The 16820-nt window shown below is 47.1% G+C and overlaps 1 protein-coding gene and 1 long non-coding RNA gene across 20 annotated transcripts in view; one reads left to right on the top strand and one right to left on the bottom strand.

Annotated features, from left to right (window-relative positions):
- LOC307205138 overlaps positions 1–16820 on the top strand; it is a 183649-nt gene that overhangs the window by 157828 nt on the left and 9001 nt on the right. The gene's annotated exons all lie outside the window — the stretch shown is intronic.
- The window catches only part of GAL3ST1 (galactose-3-O-sulfotransferase 1), a 54747-nt gene that overhangs the window by 20931 nt on the left and 16996 nt on the right, over positions 1–16820 (bottom strand). For 7 of the 19 annotated variants that reach the window (XM_079956867.1, XM_079956859.1, XM_079956851.1 and 4 more), the window contains one exon: positions 566–699. In XM_079956867.1, coding sequence (XP_079812993.1) covers positions 566–699 — 134 coding nt within the window. The other 12 variants (XM_079956855.1, XM_079956856.1, XM_079956852.1 and 9 more) reach the window with 11 other exon arrangements.

Here is a 16820-nt window from a genome sequence, read left to right on the forward strand (position 1 = left end):
TGTGCCTCCTTATTCTAAAAGGAAACACAGATCCTAGTAAGTGTGCCTGCTACCCCTAGAATCTCTGAGCAGTGCGAGAGAGATACATGCTCACCACATTTTCTTAAGTGTAGTTTGCTAAGAAATGGGAGGTGCAGAGGACCTTGGTGGGCACCAAGGGGTGACCGAGGGTGCTTTGAGGCTACAGGCGCCACATTGGAGATTCCAGAGGGCCATATTCACCAGTACAGTGCTTTCCAACATTAACCCTCCCTCACACAAAAACCCAATTCCTTGAAAACAGAAAGCTAGCATATCAAGGATAACATTTCTTGCCCAGCCCCCACATGCGTCAAGTTTTCTACTTGCAGGGAATTTTCCTGCATGCCCCCAAAAGAAAAAAAAACAGACCCCCCCCTGCTGCCTGAAGTGGTACAGTCCATTCTACCACATCAGGGCTCAATCCCTTCACTCTCCTTCATGCATATATTCTGTTCTGAGAGCCTTTCTGTGGAGGCAGAACAGACTGTGGTTCCACTCATGGTCTCTTGGTCCACACGTCTTCTCCTATGCGCACCAGACTCACTCTGTCATGCTGACTTGTAAGGGTGGGACGGCGTAGGAGTACAGCAGCAGCATGAAGCTGGTTAGGAGAGTCCCCAGGATGAGGCCCTTACACATGGACTTCCAGTTCTTCCCCTGATGCACCATCGCGACCACCTGAAAAGGAAAACAGAAAAAGGGCAGTGAATTCATGGGCAGATTACTAGAAGCAAGAACACAAGAAGCTCTTTGCATATGGCCCTCAGAACTCACCCCAGACCACACCCTTCACTGGTACTGCTTTTAACCTCGAGTGTTTTATTTACCTGCCTGGAAGGTGTCTCTGAGCTAAAGATCCCCTCACGCCTTATATACCCAACTGATTGCTGAGGGTTTCCTGTAGATACCATCTTAGCAGGAGGTCCATTCCATACAATGTAGGTGTGGCGGCGGCAGCTGCCCCCCTTCCCTCCCGTCTCTTGAACTTCCTCTTGAACTTGCAGGTACTGAAGTGGGAGGGAGAAGAGTCAGAGCCAAGAGATACCAAAGAGGCTTGTAATCACGGGCAGATTGCTGAACTATAGTTCCCTAATCCCTGGTTTCAAGCCTTGCTTAATTAAGAGAAGAGGCAAGGAACCTTTTTCAGAACGAGGGCCACATTCCATAGATATAATAATAATATAATAATAATTTATCATTTATACCCCACCCATCTGGCTGAGTTTCCTCAGCCACTCTGGGCGGCTCCCAATCAAGTGTTAAAAACAAGACAGCATTAAATATTAAAAACTTCCCTGCCTTCATGGCTGCCTTCAGATGTCTTTTAAAGATAGGATAGCTGCTTATTTCCTTGACATCTGATGGGAGGGCATTCCACAGGGCAGGCGCCACTACCGAGAAGGCCCTCTGCCTGGTTCCCTGTAACCTCACTTCTTGCAATTAGGGAACCGCCAGAAGGCCCTCGGTGCTGGACCTCAGTGTCCGGGCTGAACGATGGGGGTGGAGACGCTCCTTCAGGTATACAGGACCAAGGCTGTTTAGGGCTTTAAAGGTCAGCACCCTTCTGGGGGGCACATGCCAGTGGTGGGCAAGTGTGGAGGCAAAAGTGAGTGGGGCAATTGATGCGGATGTTACCTTTGTGCAGTAATTTAACTTCTACACACACTTGCATACCCGCCTCTGGGCAAGCAAGGGGCATTACTGGTGTTCAAGGACAAATTCCAGCCGCGCAATAACCACTCAAGGAGGGTACAAAGCAGGGCCAGTGAAGGGGTGTGGCCTGGTAAGAGTTCCAAGGGCCAGACAGAGAGGTTTGGAGAGCCAGATCTGGCCCCCGAGTCTAAGGTTCCTCTCATCTGGTTAAGGCTGGCAGGAAAAATTTGAGCCAGAGAATAAACAAAGCACACAATCCCATAGGTAAAGGTAAAGGTAAAGGTACCCCTGCCCGTACGGGCCAGTCTTGACAGACTCTGGGGTTGTGCGCCCATCTCACTTAAGAGGCCAGGGGCCAGCGCTGTCCGGAGACACTTCCGGGTCACGTGGCCAGCGTGACATCGCTGCTCTGGCGAGCCAGAGCCGCACACGGAAACGCCGTTTACCTTCCCGCTGGTAAGCGGTCCCTATTTATCTACTTGCACCCGGAGGTGCTTTCGAACTGCTAGGTTGGCAGGCGCTGGGACCGAGCAGCGGGAGCGCACCCCGCCGCAGGGATTCGAACCGCCGACCTTTCGATCGGCAAGCCCTAGGCGCTGAGGCTTTAACCCACAGCGCCACCTGCGTCCCACACAATCCCATAGGGCTCCTTATTTTGTAATGCGCTCCCCCCCAAAAAAATCCTACACACACACACAAACACAGACATATACCCCTCCTCCCTCTAGTCTATCCTAACAATTTGCTCAGCAACCTCCTTGCTAGCAGTGAGCAAAGATGAAACATGAAAAGGCTACAGCACCTGCCTGCTGTCCGCAGGAGGAGTCTGCTGAAATCAGACCTCAGAGTTACTCCAGGAGCTTCAGTGGCTGGATGGAGCAAATGCCTGGTCCTTTCTGAGGCTGAGAGAATGCCTGAACACCCGGTGTGTGAGTGTCTGCAATGCAGCAGCATTGTCCTCTGTGTCAGGCCAAGGAGACATACTTCCTGGGGCCTTGCAGTGGCAGAGCTGGCAATGGGCACGGCAGGCAGGCAGGCAGAGTTTTGGGAGAGAGTGCAAATGGGTTGCTCCCTGGCTGGCAGCCAAGAAGGTCTGATTGAAGGAGCTCTGGGTATCCAACCAGCCTTCCTCAACCTGCTGCCCTCCCTGTGTTTATTTTCTACCCCCTGCCAGTTTAAAGGGCCTTAAGTTGTTAATTAGCCAAAGGCCTGGGGGAAGAGAATTATTAATATTTGCCTGGCAACTAAAGATACAGTTGGGTGCCTTCCCCTCTCTGCCAAGCAAGAGTGCATAGGATTCCAGGCCCTCACCCAGGGTTCGTGCTTCTTTGGCAGAGACTGTTGTAGCTTTAAGAAATGTGATTTATTCACATATTTACACCTTCAGTTTGCATGGGGGTGTAATAAAAAAAATTAAGGTCTTATGTATATAATAAATGTTCAACAATGTACCAACCAAGCACGTACATAGATATGTGGACCGCATGTCTGGAACAGCACAGGAAGACTGTCCTGAAAGCATTTTGACTCCCAAACTAACCAAATGTTTTCTCTGCAAGGAGGGAGGGGGTGAGGGAACCTTCCCATTGTCTCAGGAATGGGGTAATCACAATATCAAAGGAATGGCCAGACTACCAGGAAAGGCAATCAGATAAGGCATTATCAGATAACCTGGAAGACAGGAAAAACAACAACATTCAAATTTCTGTTGTAGACCTCCTTCTCTGTGATGTAGGTACGATGTATCTGGGGGGTAGTCTTGGGCTACACCCCTTCTGTGATCTATGTATGAGGTTTCTGGGGGTGGTCTTGGACTCCAGGGCGGGCAATTTAAAATGTCTAAATAAGGGCCGGTGTGATAGGAGTTTTGAGGTCTTAGATATATGTTAAATGTTCATAAGTGTACCAACCAAGCACATACATAGATCAGCACAGGAAGACCGGCCTGAAACCATTTTTAATTCCCAAATTGACCAAATGTTTTCTGCAAGGTCAAAGGAAAATGGAAGCGCCTCCCCATTGTATTTTCCTTCACAAATCCTGTCTAAAGGGCACATTTAAGATATTAATAGGCTGTGAGCCTGTGACCTGGCTCAGGAACTAAGTATTTATCATTGCAAAAGACTGGCCAGGCTCCCCAGGCAATCCAATCAAATGATCATTAAACAAGTAACCTGTAAGACGAGATAAACAACATTCAAATTTCTGTTTTAGACTGCCTTTTCTGTGATGTATGTATGATGTTTGTGGGGTGGTGGTCTTGGGTTATACCCCTTCTGTGATCTATGTATGATGTCTTGAGCTCCAGGGCAGGGAATTTAAAATGTTTATATAAGGGCAGTTACAGATAGGTAGCCGTGTTGGTCTGCCATAGTCAAAACAAAATAAAAAAATTCCTTCCAGTAGCACCTTAAAGACCAACTAAGTTAGTTCTTGGTATGAGCTTTCGTGTGCATGCACACTTCTTCAGATACACTGAAACAGAAGTCACCAGACCCTTCTATATAGTGAGAAGGTGGGGAGGGGTATTTTCACCTTCTCACCCCTTGCTTTTTCCTGTAAGACCTATTGCAGTCGTTAAGAGTCGTCAACAGGCTCATCACAGCTATCTGCCAATCACCCAATCCCACCACCCTTCTGAGTAATTCCCCTCCCCACCTTCTCACTATATAGAAGGGTCTGGTGACTTCTGTTTCAGTGTATCTGAAGAAGTGTGCATGCACACGAAAGCTCATACCAAGAACTAACTTAGTTGGTCTTTAAGGTGCTACTGGAAGGAATTTTTTAATTTTGTTTTTATATAAGGGCAGGCACACCTTGGTTCTGGGTTACTCCTTCCCTGTTGCAACAGATTAATAAAGATCAGGCTTACTAGCTGCTTTGCTTCTCAATATTCTCTGGTTGGCCTCTGTTATTTTCTCCTGTCGATGGGGAACCTACAAAGGACTCCATAAGGGCTCTTGTGTCCCCCATAAGGGAATAAGGGCAGATTTTGTTTACAAGAGGGGAATCCACATCTTACAGCATGGTCATCTCAAGAGAGGCTTGTTCCTACAGCAGTGCAACACCCAGTCCAAGGCATATCTCCTAAATCTGCCGTTCCTAAAAAAGTAAGCCTCCGCAATTCAGTTGCATTCTAACTATCAGTTCTTTGGATGCTATTAAGTACTGTGATAGGAATTTTGAGGTCTTAGATATATGGTAATGTTCATAAGTGTACCAACCAAGCACGTACATAGATCAGCACAGGAAGACCGACCTGAAACCATTTTGATTCCCAAACTGACCAAATGTTTTCCCTGCAAGGAGGGAGGCGGGGTCAGGGAGCCTTCCCATTGTCTCGGGAATTGAGTAATCAGCATTTTAATGGGTGACAGACTATCAGAAAAGGCAATCAGATAACCTGGCAAACAGGGAAAACAACATTCAAATTTCTGTTTTAGACCGCCTTTTCTGTGATGTAGGTATGATGTATCTGTGGGGTGGTCTTAGGTCACATCCCTTCTGTGATGCATGTATGATGTTTCTGGGGGTGGTCTTGATCTACAGGGTGGCAATTTCAAAAGTCTATATAAGGCCTTTCGCGCTATTGTTCTGGGTTCCTCCTCCCTCCTTTGTGTGGTGAGTGAGGACCCTGTTGCAACAGATCAATAAAGATCAGGCTTACTAGCTGCTTTGCTTCTCAATATTCTCTGGTCGGCCTCTGTTATTTTCTCCTATCAACAGGGAACCTATGTAAGGACTTTGTATGGGCTCTTGGATATCCCATAAGGGAAAAAGGGCAGATTTTTGTTTACAACAGTACTACTGGTTAATCCCCTCAGGTGTCACCTAACAAAGGAATTTCCCTGATTTTATGAACACGTTGATTGACTAAGATTAAAGACTGGTACACACTTAGAACATTTACCTAGGTTTACTCTTCACATGCTAATTGCTGATGCTCAGAAGTGGGTACGCACATTCCAGTACACATGGATCTTAATTACATTCTCAGACTTTGAGAATGTAATAATAATAATAATTGTTATAAGAATTTTAAGGTCATATATATATATAATATATATATAAAATGTTCATAAATTTACCAAGCAAGCACATACAAATATGTAAACCACGTCTGAAACCAACAGAAAAGTCCTGAAACCATTTCCCCCCTCCCAAAATGACCTCAAATATTTCTCTGAAAAGTCGAAGGAAATCAGAAATCTCCCCATTGTCTCTTTCACAAATCCTGTATTAAGGGCACATTTAAGATATGAATAGGGTGTGAGCCTGTGACCCGTGACCTGCATTTAGGAATTGAGTAGGTATCCTAACAAGAGTGGCCGGGATGCCCAGGTAATCCAACCAGGTAACCTGGCTGACAGAAAGAAACAACACACCCAGATTTCCGCCCCCTCTCTGATGTATTAAGGGGGTGGGTCTTGGGCCACAGCCCTTCTGTGATGTATGTATGATGTTTCTAGGGGTGGTCTTAGACTCCAGGACAGGCCATTTAAAATGTCTATATAAGGGCTTGTGCACATGGCTCGGGGTCCCTCCCCCCCTTCCTGTGTGTGTGTGTGTGTGGGGAGTACCCAATTGCAACAGCTTTAATAAAGATCAGACATACTAGCTGCTTTGCTTCTCAATATTCTCTGGTTGGTCTCTGTTATTTTCTTCGACCGATAGAGAACCTACAAAAGGACTATATGGGCTCTTGGTTACCCCATAAGGGGAAGGAAGCAGTTTTTTTCTCATAACATCATCATCATCATCATCATCATCATCATCATCATCATCATTTATTTATACACCGCCCATCTGGGTGGGTTTCCCCAGCCAGATTAATATCTATGTGTAATTAAAATCCATGTCTAAGATCCACAGTCTTTACACATAATCACTATGTAAACAACATTGCATAATACACAATGAGACTATCTTAAAGTACATCTCAGTTACAACATACAGTGGTGCCTCGCAAGACGAAATTAATCTGTTCCGCGAGTCTCTTCGTCTTGCGGTTTTTTCGTCTTGCGAAGCACGGCTATTAGCGGCTTAGCGGCTATTAATGGCTTAGCGGCTTTAAGAAAAAGGAAACAAACTCGCAAGAACTCGCAAGACGTTTCGTCTTGCGAAGCAAGCCCATAGGGAAATTCGTTTTGCGAAGCACCTCAAAAAACGGAAAACTCTTTCGTCTAGCGAGTTTTTCGTCTTGCGAGGCATTCGTCTTGCGGGGCACCACTGTACAAGTTTTAACTAAATCCTAATATTTACTTAACCTGAACATTCAGCACCACAGATCTATTACAACACATAATGAAGGTGCCAGGCAAGGCTTCCTGGGAATGGCATTCCACAATTGGGTGGCCACTGCAGAAAAGGCTTGTTCTCATGTTGCAACCCTCCAGAACTCTTGCGGAAGAGGCACACAAAGAAGGGCCTCAGATGATGATCGCAGGGTCTGGGTTGGTTCATATGGAGAGAGGCAGTCCTTGAGGTATTGGGTCCTGAGCCCTTTAAGGCTTTATAGCTCAAAACCAACACTTTTAATTGGGCCAGGAAACTAATTGGCAGCCAGTGTAGTCAGGCTGAGATTGGCGTTATATGCTTCAACTGTCTTGCCCCAGTCAGCAGCCTGGCCACTGAATTCTGCACCACTGAAGTTTCCAAGGCAACCCCAAGTATAAGGTGTTGATGTAGTCCACTGAGGTTAAAGCAGCTAAAGCAGTTAACCAGTTATACTCAAGGCTAGAATATGTCTTCTAGCCGAGTCTAACTTTGGGGACTACAACTTCTGTCAGCCTTAGACTTTGCTCCCATCAGCCTTAGCTTCATACAGCCATGTTGGGGGGGGGGACTGATGGGAGCTGTAGTTCAACATATCTGGAGAGCACCAGGTTGGCGAAGGCTGGTTTCCTTAATGTTGACTGAGTCATAGCAAGGCAAATATTAGTTCTTGCATATGGTGGGTGGGTGTCTGGCAGCCCATTTGCCATGAGCAGGTAGCCATCATAGGTCGAGGCTGTCATACACACACAATCTTCCCTCTCTGTTCTGGGGTTCTGGGCTGAGTGAAGTTCACTGTTCCTGTTTGATTCCCCGCTGTTTCAGTGACTGCCTCTGCCCTTGCCCTCATTGACAAAGAGACTGCCATTGGGGTCTCCCTTGCCAAAGCAGTCTGAGTCCTTTCACCCTCCCCACATTTCTGTGTCCTTTAGCACCACCCAAAACATCTGGAGGGCATCAGGGTGGCAAAGGCTGGGGCAATGGAAGGAACTTCTGCATGGAACACTTTTTATATGCAGTTTCTATATGGAGTTTGTGGTCTATTTCACCAGCTCGGCTCTCAAAAATATCTCTTAGATGGAGGTCTAGTCTTGCTACCCCAAAACTCTTGAGGGTGATGACAGGGCACTTGGTTCAAATGCTAGAGACTCAGCCCCTTGCACAACCACCAAATGGCCAAAAGGAAGGTTGCAGCTCAGTGGTAGAACATCTGCTTTGCATGCAGAAGGTCCAAAAATCCAATCCCCAACAGCATCTCTAGGTAGGGCAGAAAGAGAATGAAACCCTGGAGAACTGCTGCCAGTCAGGGTAGGCAATAGTGAGCTACCTGGTCTGATTCAGTAGAAGGCAACTTCCTATGTCCCTATTAAATCAGCTCTTTATTCAGAAGCATGAGGACTAGGATCTTACTTTATTTTTAGAGCAAGGGCTGTAGATCAATCCCCAGCAGATCCAGGTTGGGCTGGAAATGCCCCCTGCCTGAAACCATGGAAAGCCACTGCCAGTCAGCATAGAGAGGCACTGAGGCTGTGTGTATGCCATACATTTAAAGCATATATCCCCCCCACAATAATATTGGTAATTGTAGTTTGTTAAAGGTGCCGGGAATTATAGATCTGTGAGGGATACATTCCAGTTCCCAGGACTCCTTGGGGGGTGTTCAACATGCCAACATGGTATAAGGCACCTTCCTACATTCCATCATTCATCCCTCACCTTTTCTTCAAAAATACATTTTAATTGCCCCACATCATTAAAGAACAGATAAGTATATAAGACAAATAAATGGTTACAACAAAATGATCAAAATCTATACATCAAAACAAAACCCGAGAAGGAAGACAATCTAAACCAGCATCATGCGTGTAAATAAAATCAATCCATCAGCTAATTATTACCGGCTTTTTGAGAGAGACAATCTAAGGAGGACAGAGCTTTTTGTTTGCCTTGACGTCCTCGGAAAGTCCAGTGAGAGTGAGGGAGAAAAGATCTCTTTGTTACTTATTTCACCTTTTCCAGCTAGAGAGTAGGAGCCTGCGAGAAATGGCGACACAAAAGCACCCACCAGCAAAGTTATCCAGCTGAGACAGAAAAGGTCAGATGAGAGGTTTCTGACATTTCTGAAACTAGAGGGGGAAAGAGAGCACATTCATCCAGAGAGATAAGACTATGCACTTATCCACACTTACCTTCTGCCTTACACTGTCTAGGCACAAGTCTGTGCTTTAAAGCTCTGTGCTGGAGCGCTCTTTGTTCCACCCCGGAGCTTTCCCCAGAAAAACACGCTCTTAAAAGCTGAAGTGCAATAATTAGCCATTTGGTTTCTCTTGGATTGCTGTTTGCTCTGATTCAGCAGTAAAGGAATGGTTTCCCGGGGTGAAGAAAAGAACACTTGGTTATGGAGGAATGGTTTCCCGGGGTGAAGAAAAGAACACTTGGTTATGGAGCTGTACATTCTTGGAAATCGTGGAGGAAAGGCAAGTGTGGGTAAGACCTACGTTGGCTATTTCGTGGGCTTCCATTCTAATCTGTTTGAGGGGAGGTTAAATGATGCAGCATCAGATCAAGTGTCAACCCCCCCCCCCCCCCGTTTCCCAGTCCATTTTCATGACACTTTCCTGGTTGCAAAAAGTCTGATCTTTCGCTACAAGTCCAGTTCAAGGGTAAAAGCATTTAGTGGCTAGCAAATATATTGCGACCTCTGTTAGACGGTCGGGTGCTGCCAGCTGGAAAAAGGCTTTTATCATATGAGGTCCAGTTAACAACCAAATTGGAGTGGGGGTGGCAGCGTGTGCTTGTGGGATAGCAGCTGGCAACTGATTAGCTTTCTGTTTAGGCATTAACATGCACCTGGAGCTGCCCTGAAAGTGAAGGTATCCAGCTGAAGCCAACGTTTTTTTTCTCCATTATGCTGGCAAAAGCCCCAGTTATTGGCCCGGTCATGTAAAAATGAGTCAAGGGTTCTAGGGCATATGCAGAATGGCAGCTAAGAACGGAGAGAACTGTTCATTTCGGTAAACTGGGTTCTCATTTTTCCAGCCTGACATTCAGTGCTCCACCTTTCTACAGCAATCTGCATTAAAAAAATTTTTTTTTAATTCCTCATGACAATTTGTCAGCATTTTAGTGCAAATGTCTAAGAATTTAAGAACGCTGCTGAGTGGGGCCAAAGGAGGCCCATGTATAGTAGGAGACTCAGGGTTGTGGGTTTGAACCCCATGCTAGGCAGGGAGTTGGACTGGATTACCCTCGTGGTCCCATCTAACTCTACAATTCTATTATCTAGTCCAACATCTATTCTAGTTTTTGCAGTAGCCAATCAACGGGAAGCCCACAAGCAGGACCCAAGCATTTAAAGCCCCTCCCCCAATTCTGGAAACTGTAGTTTACACCTCACGGAGTTACAATTCCCAATGCCTTTAAACTACAACTCCCAGGGTTTGGGGGGCGGAGGCAATGTACATAGCTGATGCTAATGACCAAATTAAGAACATAAAAAGAGCCTGCTATAGTCCCAATAGCTCAACAGCTTTCCTTTCGCATACAAACTCAGAGACATTTACAGTAATTCAAAGACCCTTACAGCTCCAGAAATGATAATCTCTTGATTATCCTTATGCGGAAGGTCCCAAGTTCACTGAGGTCCAGCACCGAGGGCCTTCTGGTGGTTCCCTCCCTGCAAGAAGTGCAAATTCAGTAGGTTCTCCTTTTAATATGAACTGAATAAAATTTCTCCCACAATCAAACTAAACTTCTTGCCAAGGTTGCAACCCATCAATTGCCCTTCTTGTTAGTGGTGCCCTCCCATCAGATGTTAAGGAAATAAACAACTATCTGACTTTTAGAAGACATCTGAAGGCAAGTTTTAGGGAGGTCTAGGGAGGTTTTTAATGTTTGATGTTTTATCGTGTTTTTAATATTCTGTTGGGAGCTGCCCAGAGCAGCTGGGGAAACCCAGCCAGACGGGCAGGGTATAATTAATAATAATTACCGTATTTTTTGCTCTATAAGATGCACCAGACCACAAGACGCACCTAGTTTTTGGAGGAGGAAAACAAGAAAAAAATATATTCTGAATCTCAGAAGCCAGAACAGCAAGAGGAATCGCTGCGCAGTAAAAGCAGCAATCCCTCTTGCTGTTCTGGTTTCTGGGATAGCTGCGCAGCCTGCATTCGCTCCATAAGAAGCACACACTTTCCCCCTTACTTTTTAGGAGGGAAAAAGTGAGTCTGATAGAGCAAAAAATATGGTATTTCCTGCCAAAATAATTGCAAATTCTTCAGTGACTCAAAAGCATTCAGAATTGACATATGAGCTGTGTGCAAATTTATTGAACAGCATCCGAATTTGGAATGTTACTGTGCATATACAAACTCCCAAGAATGGGCTTACTTCCAACAGCACCCTCTCCATATCAGTCTGAAGTTGTGGGCACACTATACATTTAAAGTACACATAAAGCACATCCTCTACCCCCCCCCCAATAATCCAGAGAACTGTAGTTTATCCCTTACAGAGCTACAATTCCCAGTACACTTAATAAACTACAGTTCCTGGGGTGTACTTGAAATGTATGGCATGCATATGACAGAAGCTAGGGTTGAGGGATAGATGCATGGTGCTAGCTGGCTGCATTATGTAGCTGAGATTCTCATCTCAATGAATAATGAATGGAAATTGTAAATAGATCCTGAACTGGGTAACAAGACTCCCTTATTCTTTCCTGACATTCAACACTGCATCCCAGTGTCTTATGTCGACCTTTCCCTTGGAGGCTGATCCACAGAAAGAACTGGGAACCTGATGCAAACTGGAGGGGAAAGAAAGAGAGAGAGGTCGCAGGGCAGAGGAGGGAGGTCCAGCCTGTGCCTGGTTTGGCACACAGGAGACCACCTAGAGCATGGGTAGGCAAACTAAGGCCCGGGGCCAGATCAGGTCCAATTGCCTTCTAAATCTGGCCCACAGACGGTCCGGGAATCACTGTGTTTTTACATGAATAGAATGTGTCCTTTTATTAAAAATGTACCTCTGTGTTATTTCTGGGCCATAGGAATTCGTTCATTACCCCCCGCCCCCCAGAAATATAGTCCGGCCCACCACAAGGTCTGAGGGACAGTGGACCGGCCCCCTGATGAAAAAGTTTGTGGCACCTCCAGTTTGGCTGCCTTTCTTCATACCGTATTTTTCGCCCCATAGGACGCACCGGCCCATAGTTTTTTGGGGGGGAAATAAAGAAAAAAATAATTATTTCCCCCCCAGGCGCTTGTGGGGCCAGCAGCGGGGAGAAGCGCTCTTCTCCCCGCGGCCTGCCTTCAGACCAGGTCCAGGGACAGCGGGAAGACGTGCTGCGCCTCCCCGCTGTCCCCGGAGCTTGCGGGGCAGGCAGCAGGGAGAAGCGCTCTTCTCCCCGCCTTCAGACCAGGTCCAGGGACAGCGGGAAGACGCGCTGCGCCTCCCTGCTGTCCCCGAAGCTTGCGGGGCTGGCAGCGGGGAGGAGCGCTCTTCTCCCCGCCCTCCGCCTTCAGACCAGGTCTGGGGACAGCGGAAGACACGCTGCGCTTCCCAGCTGTCCCCGGAGCTTGCGGGGCAGGCAGCGGGGAGAAGCAGGCGTCTCCCCGCCGTCAGCCTCCAAACCACATCGGGAGACAGCGGGATGGCGGCGTTCCGCCTCCCCGCTGTCCCCCGACCTTGTGGGGCTGGCTCTGGGGCTCTTATAGCATGGTCATTTCTAGAGGCAGCACCGCAAACAGCTTTCCCCAAAGATGGCTCTCCCCTCCTCTTCTCTCCCAGAAACCCCTTTCCCTCCCCCAAAGCAGTTACCCTGGCAACCTCCCAAATCCCCAGTCTCTCCTTACACCTGGGGGCAAGAGGGAAGTTCCCTTGTATTGTTAATGGCCTTTATTGTTGTCTTGATAGCTGTAGCTCGGCCAGGTTGGTTTGAATTAGGTGGCACAGCTCTCCAGTTTATGTTTTAATCCATATCCCAATTAATAAAAACCCTAGCATTTATTCATTCCTAGGGTTTAGGGGGACCCCCCCCCAACTATAACCTTCTGGCAGTTCCCTCACTGTGAGAAGCGAAGTTACAGGGAACCAGGCAGAGGGCTTTCTTGGTAGTGGCACCCGCCCTGTGGAACACCCTCCCACCAGATGTCAAAGGGAAAAAAACCTACTAGACTTTTAGGAGACATCTGAAGGCAGCCCTGGTTAGGGAAGTTTTTAATATCTTAAGGACTATTATATTTTAATATTTTGTTGGAAGCCGCCCAGAGTGGCTAGGGAAACCCAGCCAGATGGGTGGGGTATAAATAATGAATTTTATGATTATGATTATTATATGCCACCCTTAAACATGCAAAACACAGCCACTCATACAGCAATGTTCACTGCCCCAGAAACAACCACTATTTTACATCACTTTCTCCTGGAAAGACAAGAATAAAGACGATCCCTTTTAGTTGCAGTACACTGGAACTAAACAGAGTAAACGAAAGCTTGCACGATATAAATTTTATTGCACATTCACCACTGGGCTGATGAGAGATGGCAATATGCTTCAAAGGTAACCTGTCGTGTTTCATGGCTGAAAAAGGATATAAACACATCCCGCACCACCCAAACCAGTCTGACTCCATTTTCCCGATTCCTGTTTGGGCTTCTGGGTATTTGGTCTAAAACTTTTTCTTTTTAACCTAAGCGCACTATTGGGTTGATAATTGGCAGGAAAATACAAGTAGAGGAAGAAATAAATAAATGCAAAACCTGTGCACAAAAGGTTCAATTTCAGCCAGGATTTTCTAGGGCTAAGTCCCACACCGTTAAGCATGGAACATGCCGAATAATAAGAGAGGAAAGAGTTTCTCAGAGCAGGTACACACATTGCAATTTCTTCACATCATGCAAATACATGGAAATACTCACAAATGCACATCAGTTTGCGGCACACAATCTCTAGCTATTACTAGACATCACCTTCAGCCCAATTTCCAACCCATCTCCCATCTCCTCAGCCCCTCCTCTTCTCATTGCCTTACTCGCCCCTCTGTTGCCGGCAACAGTGGCGTAGCGTGGGGGGTGCAGGGTGGCCCGGCCGCACTGGGCGCAACATCTGGGGGTTAGGGTTAGGGGGCGCAAATCCACGGGTTAGGGGGCGCAAATCCACAGGTTAGGGGGTGCAAATTACTTGCCTTGCCCCGGGTGCTGACAACCCACGCTACGCCACTGGCCGGCAACACAGCATAACAAACAGCCTGGCTTTGTACTTCACCTTTCCCTCAGTTTAAGCACCTTCCAGCAAACCTTCCTTTGCCCTGCCACCACCAAAGCAGAGTTTGCCAGGGAAACTTTGGGATGCTTCTCCGACATGGGATGGCCTCTCCGCTAGCAGATCTGCTTACAGCATCCTAGAAACCCTCTGCCGGTGTTGGCAAGCCTTGGCCAAAGAGGGGGGTCTTTGCTGGAGCTGAGAGGACCCTTAGGAAGGCCCACCACCACTGCTGCCAGGGGCTCTCCACCTCATTGCAAGGATCAGCTTCCTCTTTTGGGAAGCTTGTAGGAGCCTTCCACTGTCTCCCAGGAGGACAAGAGTTCTGGAAATGAACTCTCGCTGCTGCTGCTGCTCCTGCTGCAACCCAGGCTGACTCTCCTAGCTTTGCCTCTCTCTTCCCACGTCAGGGAACACAGAGAATTCTTTCACAACGGGCTCCCAAGCCAGCTCCAAGAACAACAGCATCATTTGTACGTCTCTGCAGTGCTGGTATCAACAAAGACATTGTCCCTGCCACCACTGCCTTCTTTTCCCTGGCTCTCCTGCCAAGAGCAGCAAAATCCAGCAAGTCTTCTCCACAGCTCAGCCTACCATAGCCAAATCAGCTGAAAGCATGGAAAATAAAATAAATATGTGGCTCAGAGGCCAGCACAAGACTCACATTAGGTGGCAAAGAAGGCAAGACTGCACCAGTTTTGTATGTTGGTTTATGGGTGACGACTGGCAGTGGTTTCTATGTCAGCTAAGATTTCAGTAAATATGCCCCCGCTCTGCTCCCATTCAATAAGAAGGTGAGGCTTGTACAAACAGGAGCATACCATCACTCTGGAGGACCATTTTTTATGGAGGCCAAAGGTACCACCCTACATATAAAGTGGGATCTACAGGTTCGGGAGAACCTTAAGATTTGCAGAAGCATAGAAAATATTGGGGGGGGGGAGTTATGATGGGCTAGGGACCCCCAAAACAGCACAATGCAAGCTGGAACATGTTCAGTGGCCATAGATTTTTGACTGACTGTTGGGGGCTGTAGGGGCAGGTATGGTATACTAGTTGAGGCAGGAAATAGAGTGAAGCATCCCACTTGTGGACTTATTGATGGCCTCACCTGCTGACTGCTGGAACTTGTTCTTATATTATAGAGTAACAGCCTTCACCTTAGATGACTTTAAAGAAAGATCCAGCAATTTTTTATGAGGCCTTTGTTTTGGTAATAACAAACAGCACATATAAAAACAGTACTACTTAAACATGGTATTAAAGAAGGAGAGGAGAACCGCCAGCCTGTGGGGAAAATCTGGTCCACAAGGCTGTTTCCCCTAAACCACAAAACATAAAAAGCCATGTAAAAGGATCAAATTGAGAACATATAGGTAAAGGTAAAGGGATCCCTGACCATTTGGTCCAGTCGTGACCGACTCTGGGGTTGTGGCGCTCATCTCGCTTTATTGGCAGAAATAGCCGGCGTACAGCTTCCAGGTCATGTGGCCAGCATGACTAAGCAACTTCTGGCGAACCAGAGCAGTGCACGGAAACGTCGTTTACCTTCCCGATGGAGTGGTACCTATTTATCTACTTGCACTTTGACGTGCTTTCGAACTGCTAGGTGGGCAGGAGCTGGGACCGAGCAACAGGAGCTCACCCCGTCGCGGGGATTCGAACCGCAGACCTTCTGATCGGCAAGTCCTAGGCTCTGTGGTTTAACCCACAGCGCCACCCGTGTTTATATATATATATATATATATATATATATATATATATATATATATTCTCTGCCCAGCTGCCGCTGCTGTTCTCAAAGTCATGATCTGGGAAAGGCTGCTAGGGTTGGAGGCTGAGGCAAGGCAGGTGGAAAGAGCCATTGCCTGATTTGCAGTTGAAAGTGTCTCTCCCTTCCCTGCATGATTAGGAAACTAGCCTTAGGGCTGGGCTTAATCACTTTGATTCTGCCGCAACATTTCTTTTTGAAACTGCAGCCTGCCTTGCCTCTAACTTCAACATTTTATGAACGGGTCTGGATGTAGCCCTTTAGCAGGGCCAAGGAAGCTCTTTCCCAAGGGCCTCAGTCTATGAAGAGGCTGTGGTTTTGTTCATCGGAAACAAATGGTTCCTTTTGCTATTAGACGAGCGGCGGGGATCACCGGAGAGGCAGCCCGCTGGCTCCTTTGTTCTCAATGAGCAAGATGATGGGGGCTGAAAGAGGGGGGTGCTCTTTCCGGCCACATGGCGGCAGTGGAGCCTTGCCCCCATCCACTGGGACTGCCAAAGACATCACCCCATGTTCTACTGTGCAGAATGAGATGCACTGTGCAGTTGGCACCAGCCTGGGCTTTAGCCTGTCAGACTGAAATCAAAAGCAACTATTTTAAAGGGATGGCACCAGTGGTGTAGCGATCCACAATTGCAGGGGTGGGGTCATGGGTCAAAGACACATTATTATTCCTCTTGCGGCAGAATGCCTGTCTCCTACAGCCACCCAATCAGCATGAAACAGGACCTTTTTTAGCCACTGTATGCTCCAAAGAGAAGCATTTAGGGAAACGGAAAACAACAGATGCTTCCGTTTCAAGAGAATGATGTGCAAGTTCTTTTATGCGCAATGGAA

Source organism: Podarcis cretensis, assembly GCF_951804945.1.
Source record: "Podarcis cretensis genome assembly, chromosome: 16".
Lineage (NCBI taxonomy): Eukaryota > Metazoa > Chordata > Lepidosauria > Squamata > Lacertidae > Podarcis > Podarcis cretensis.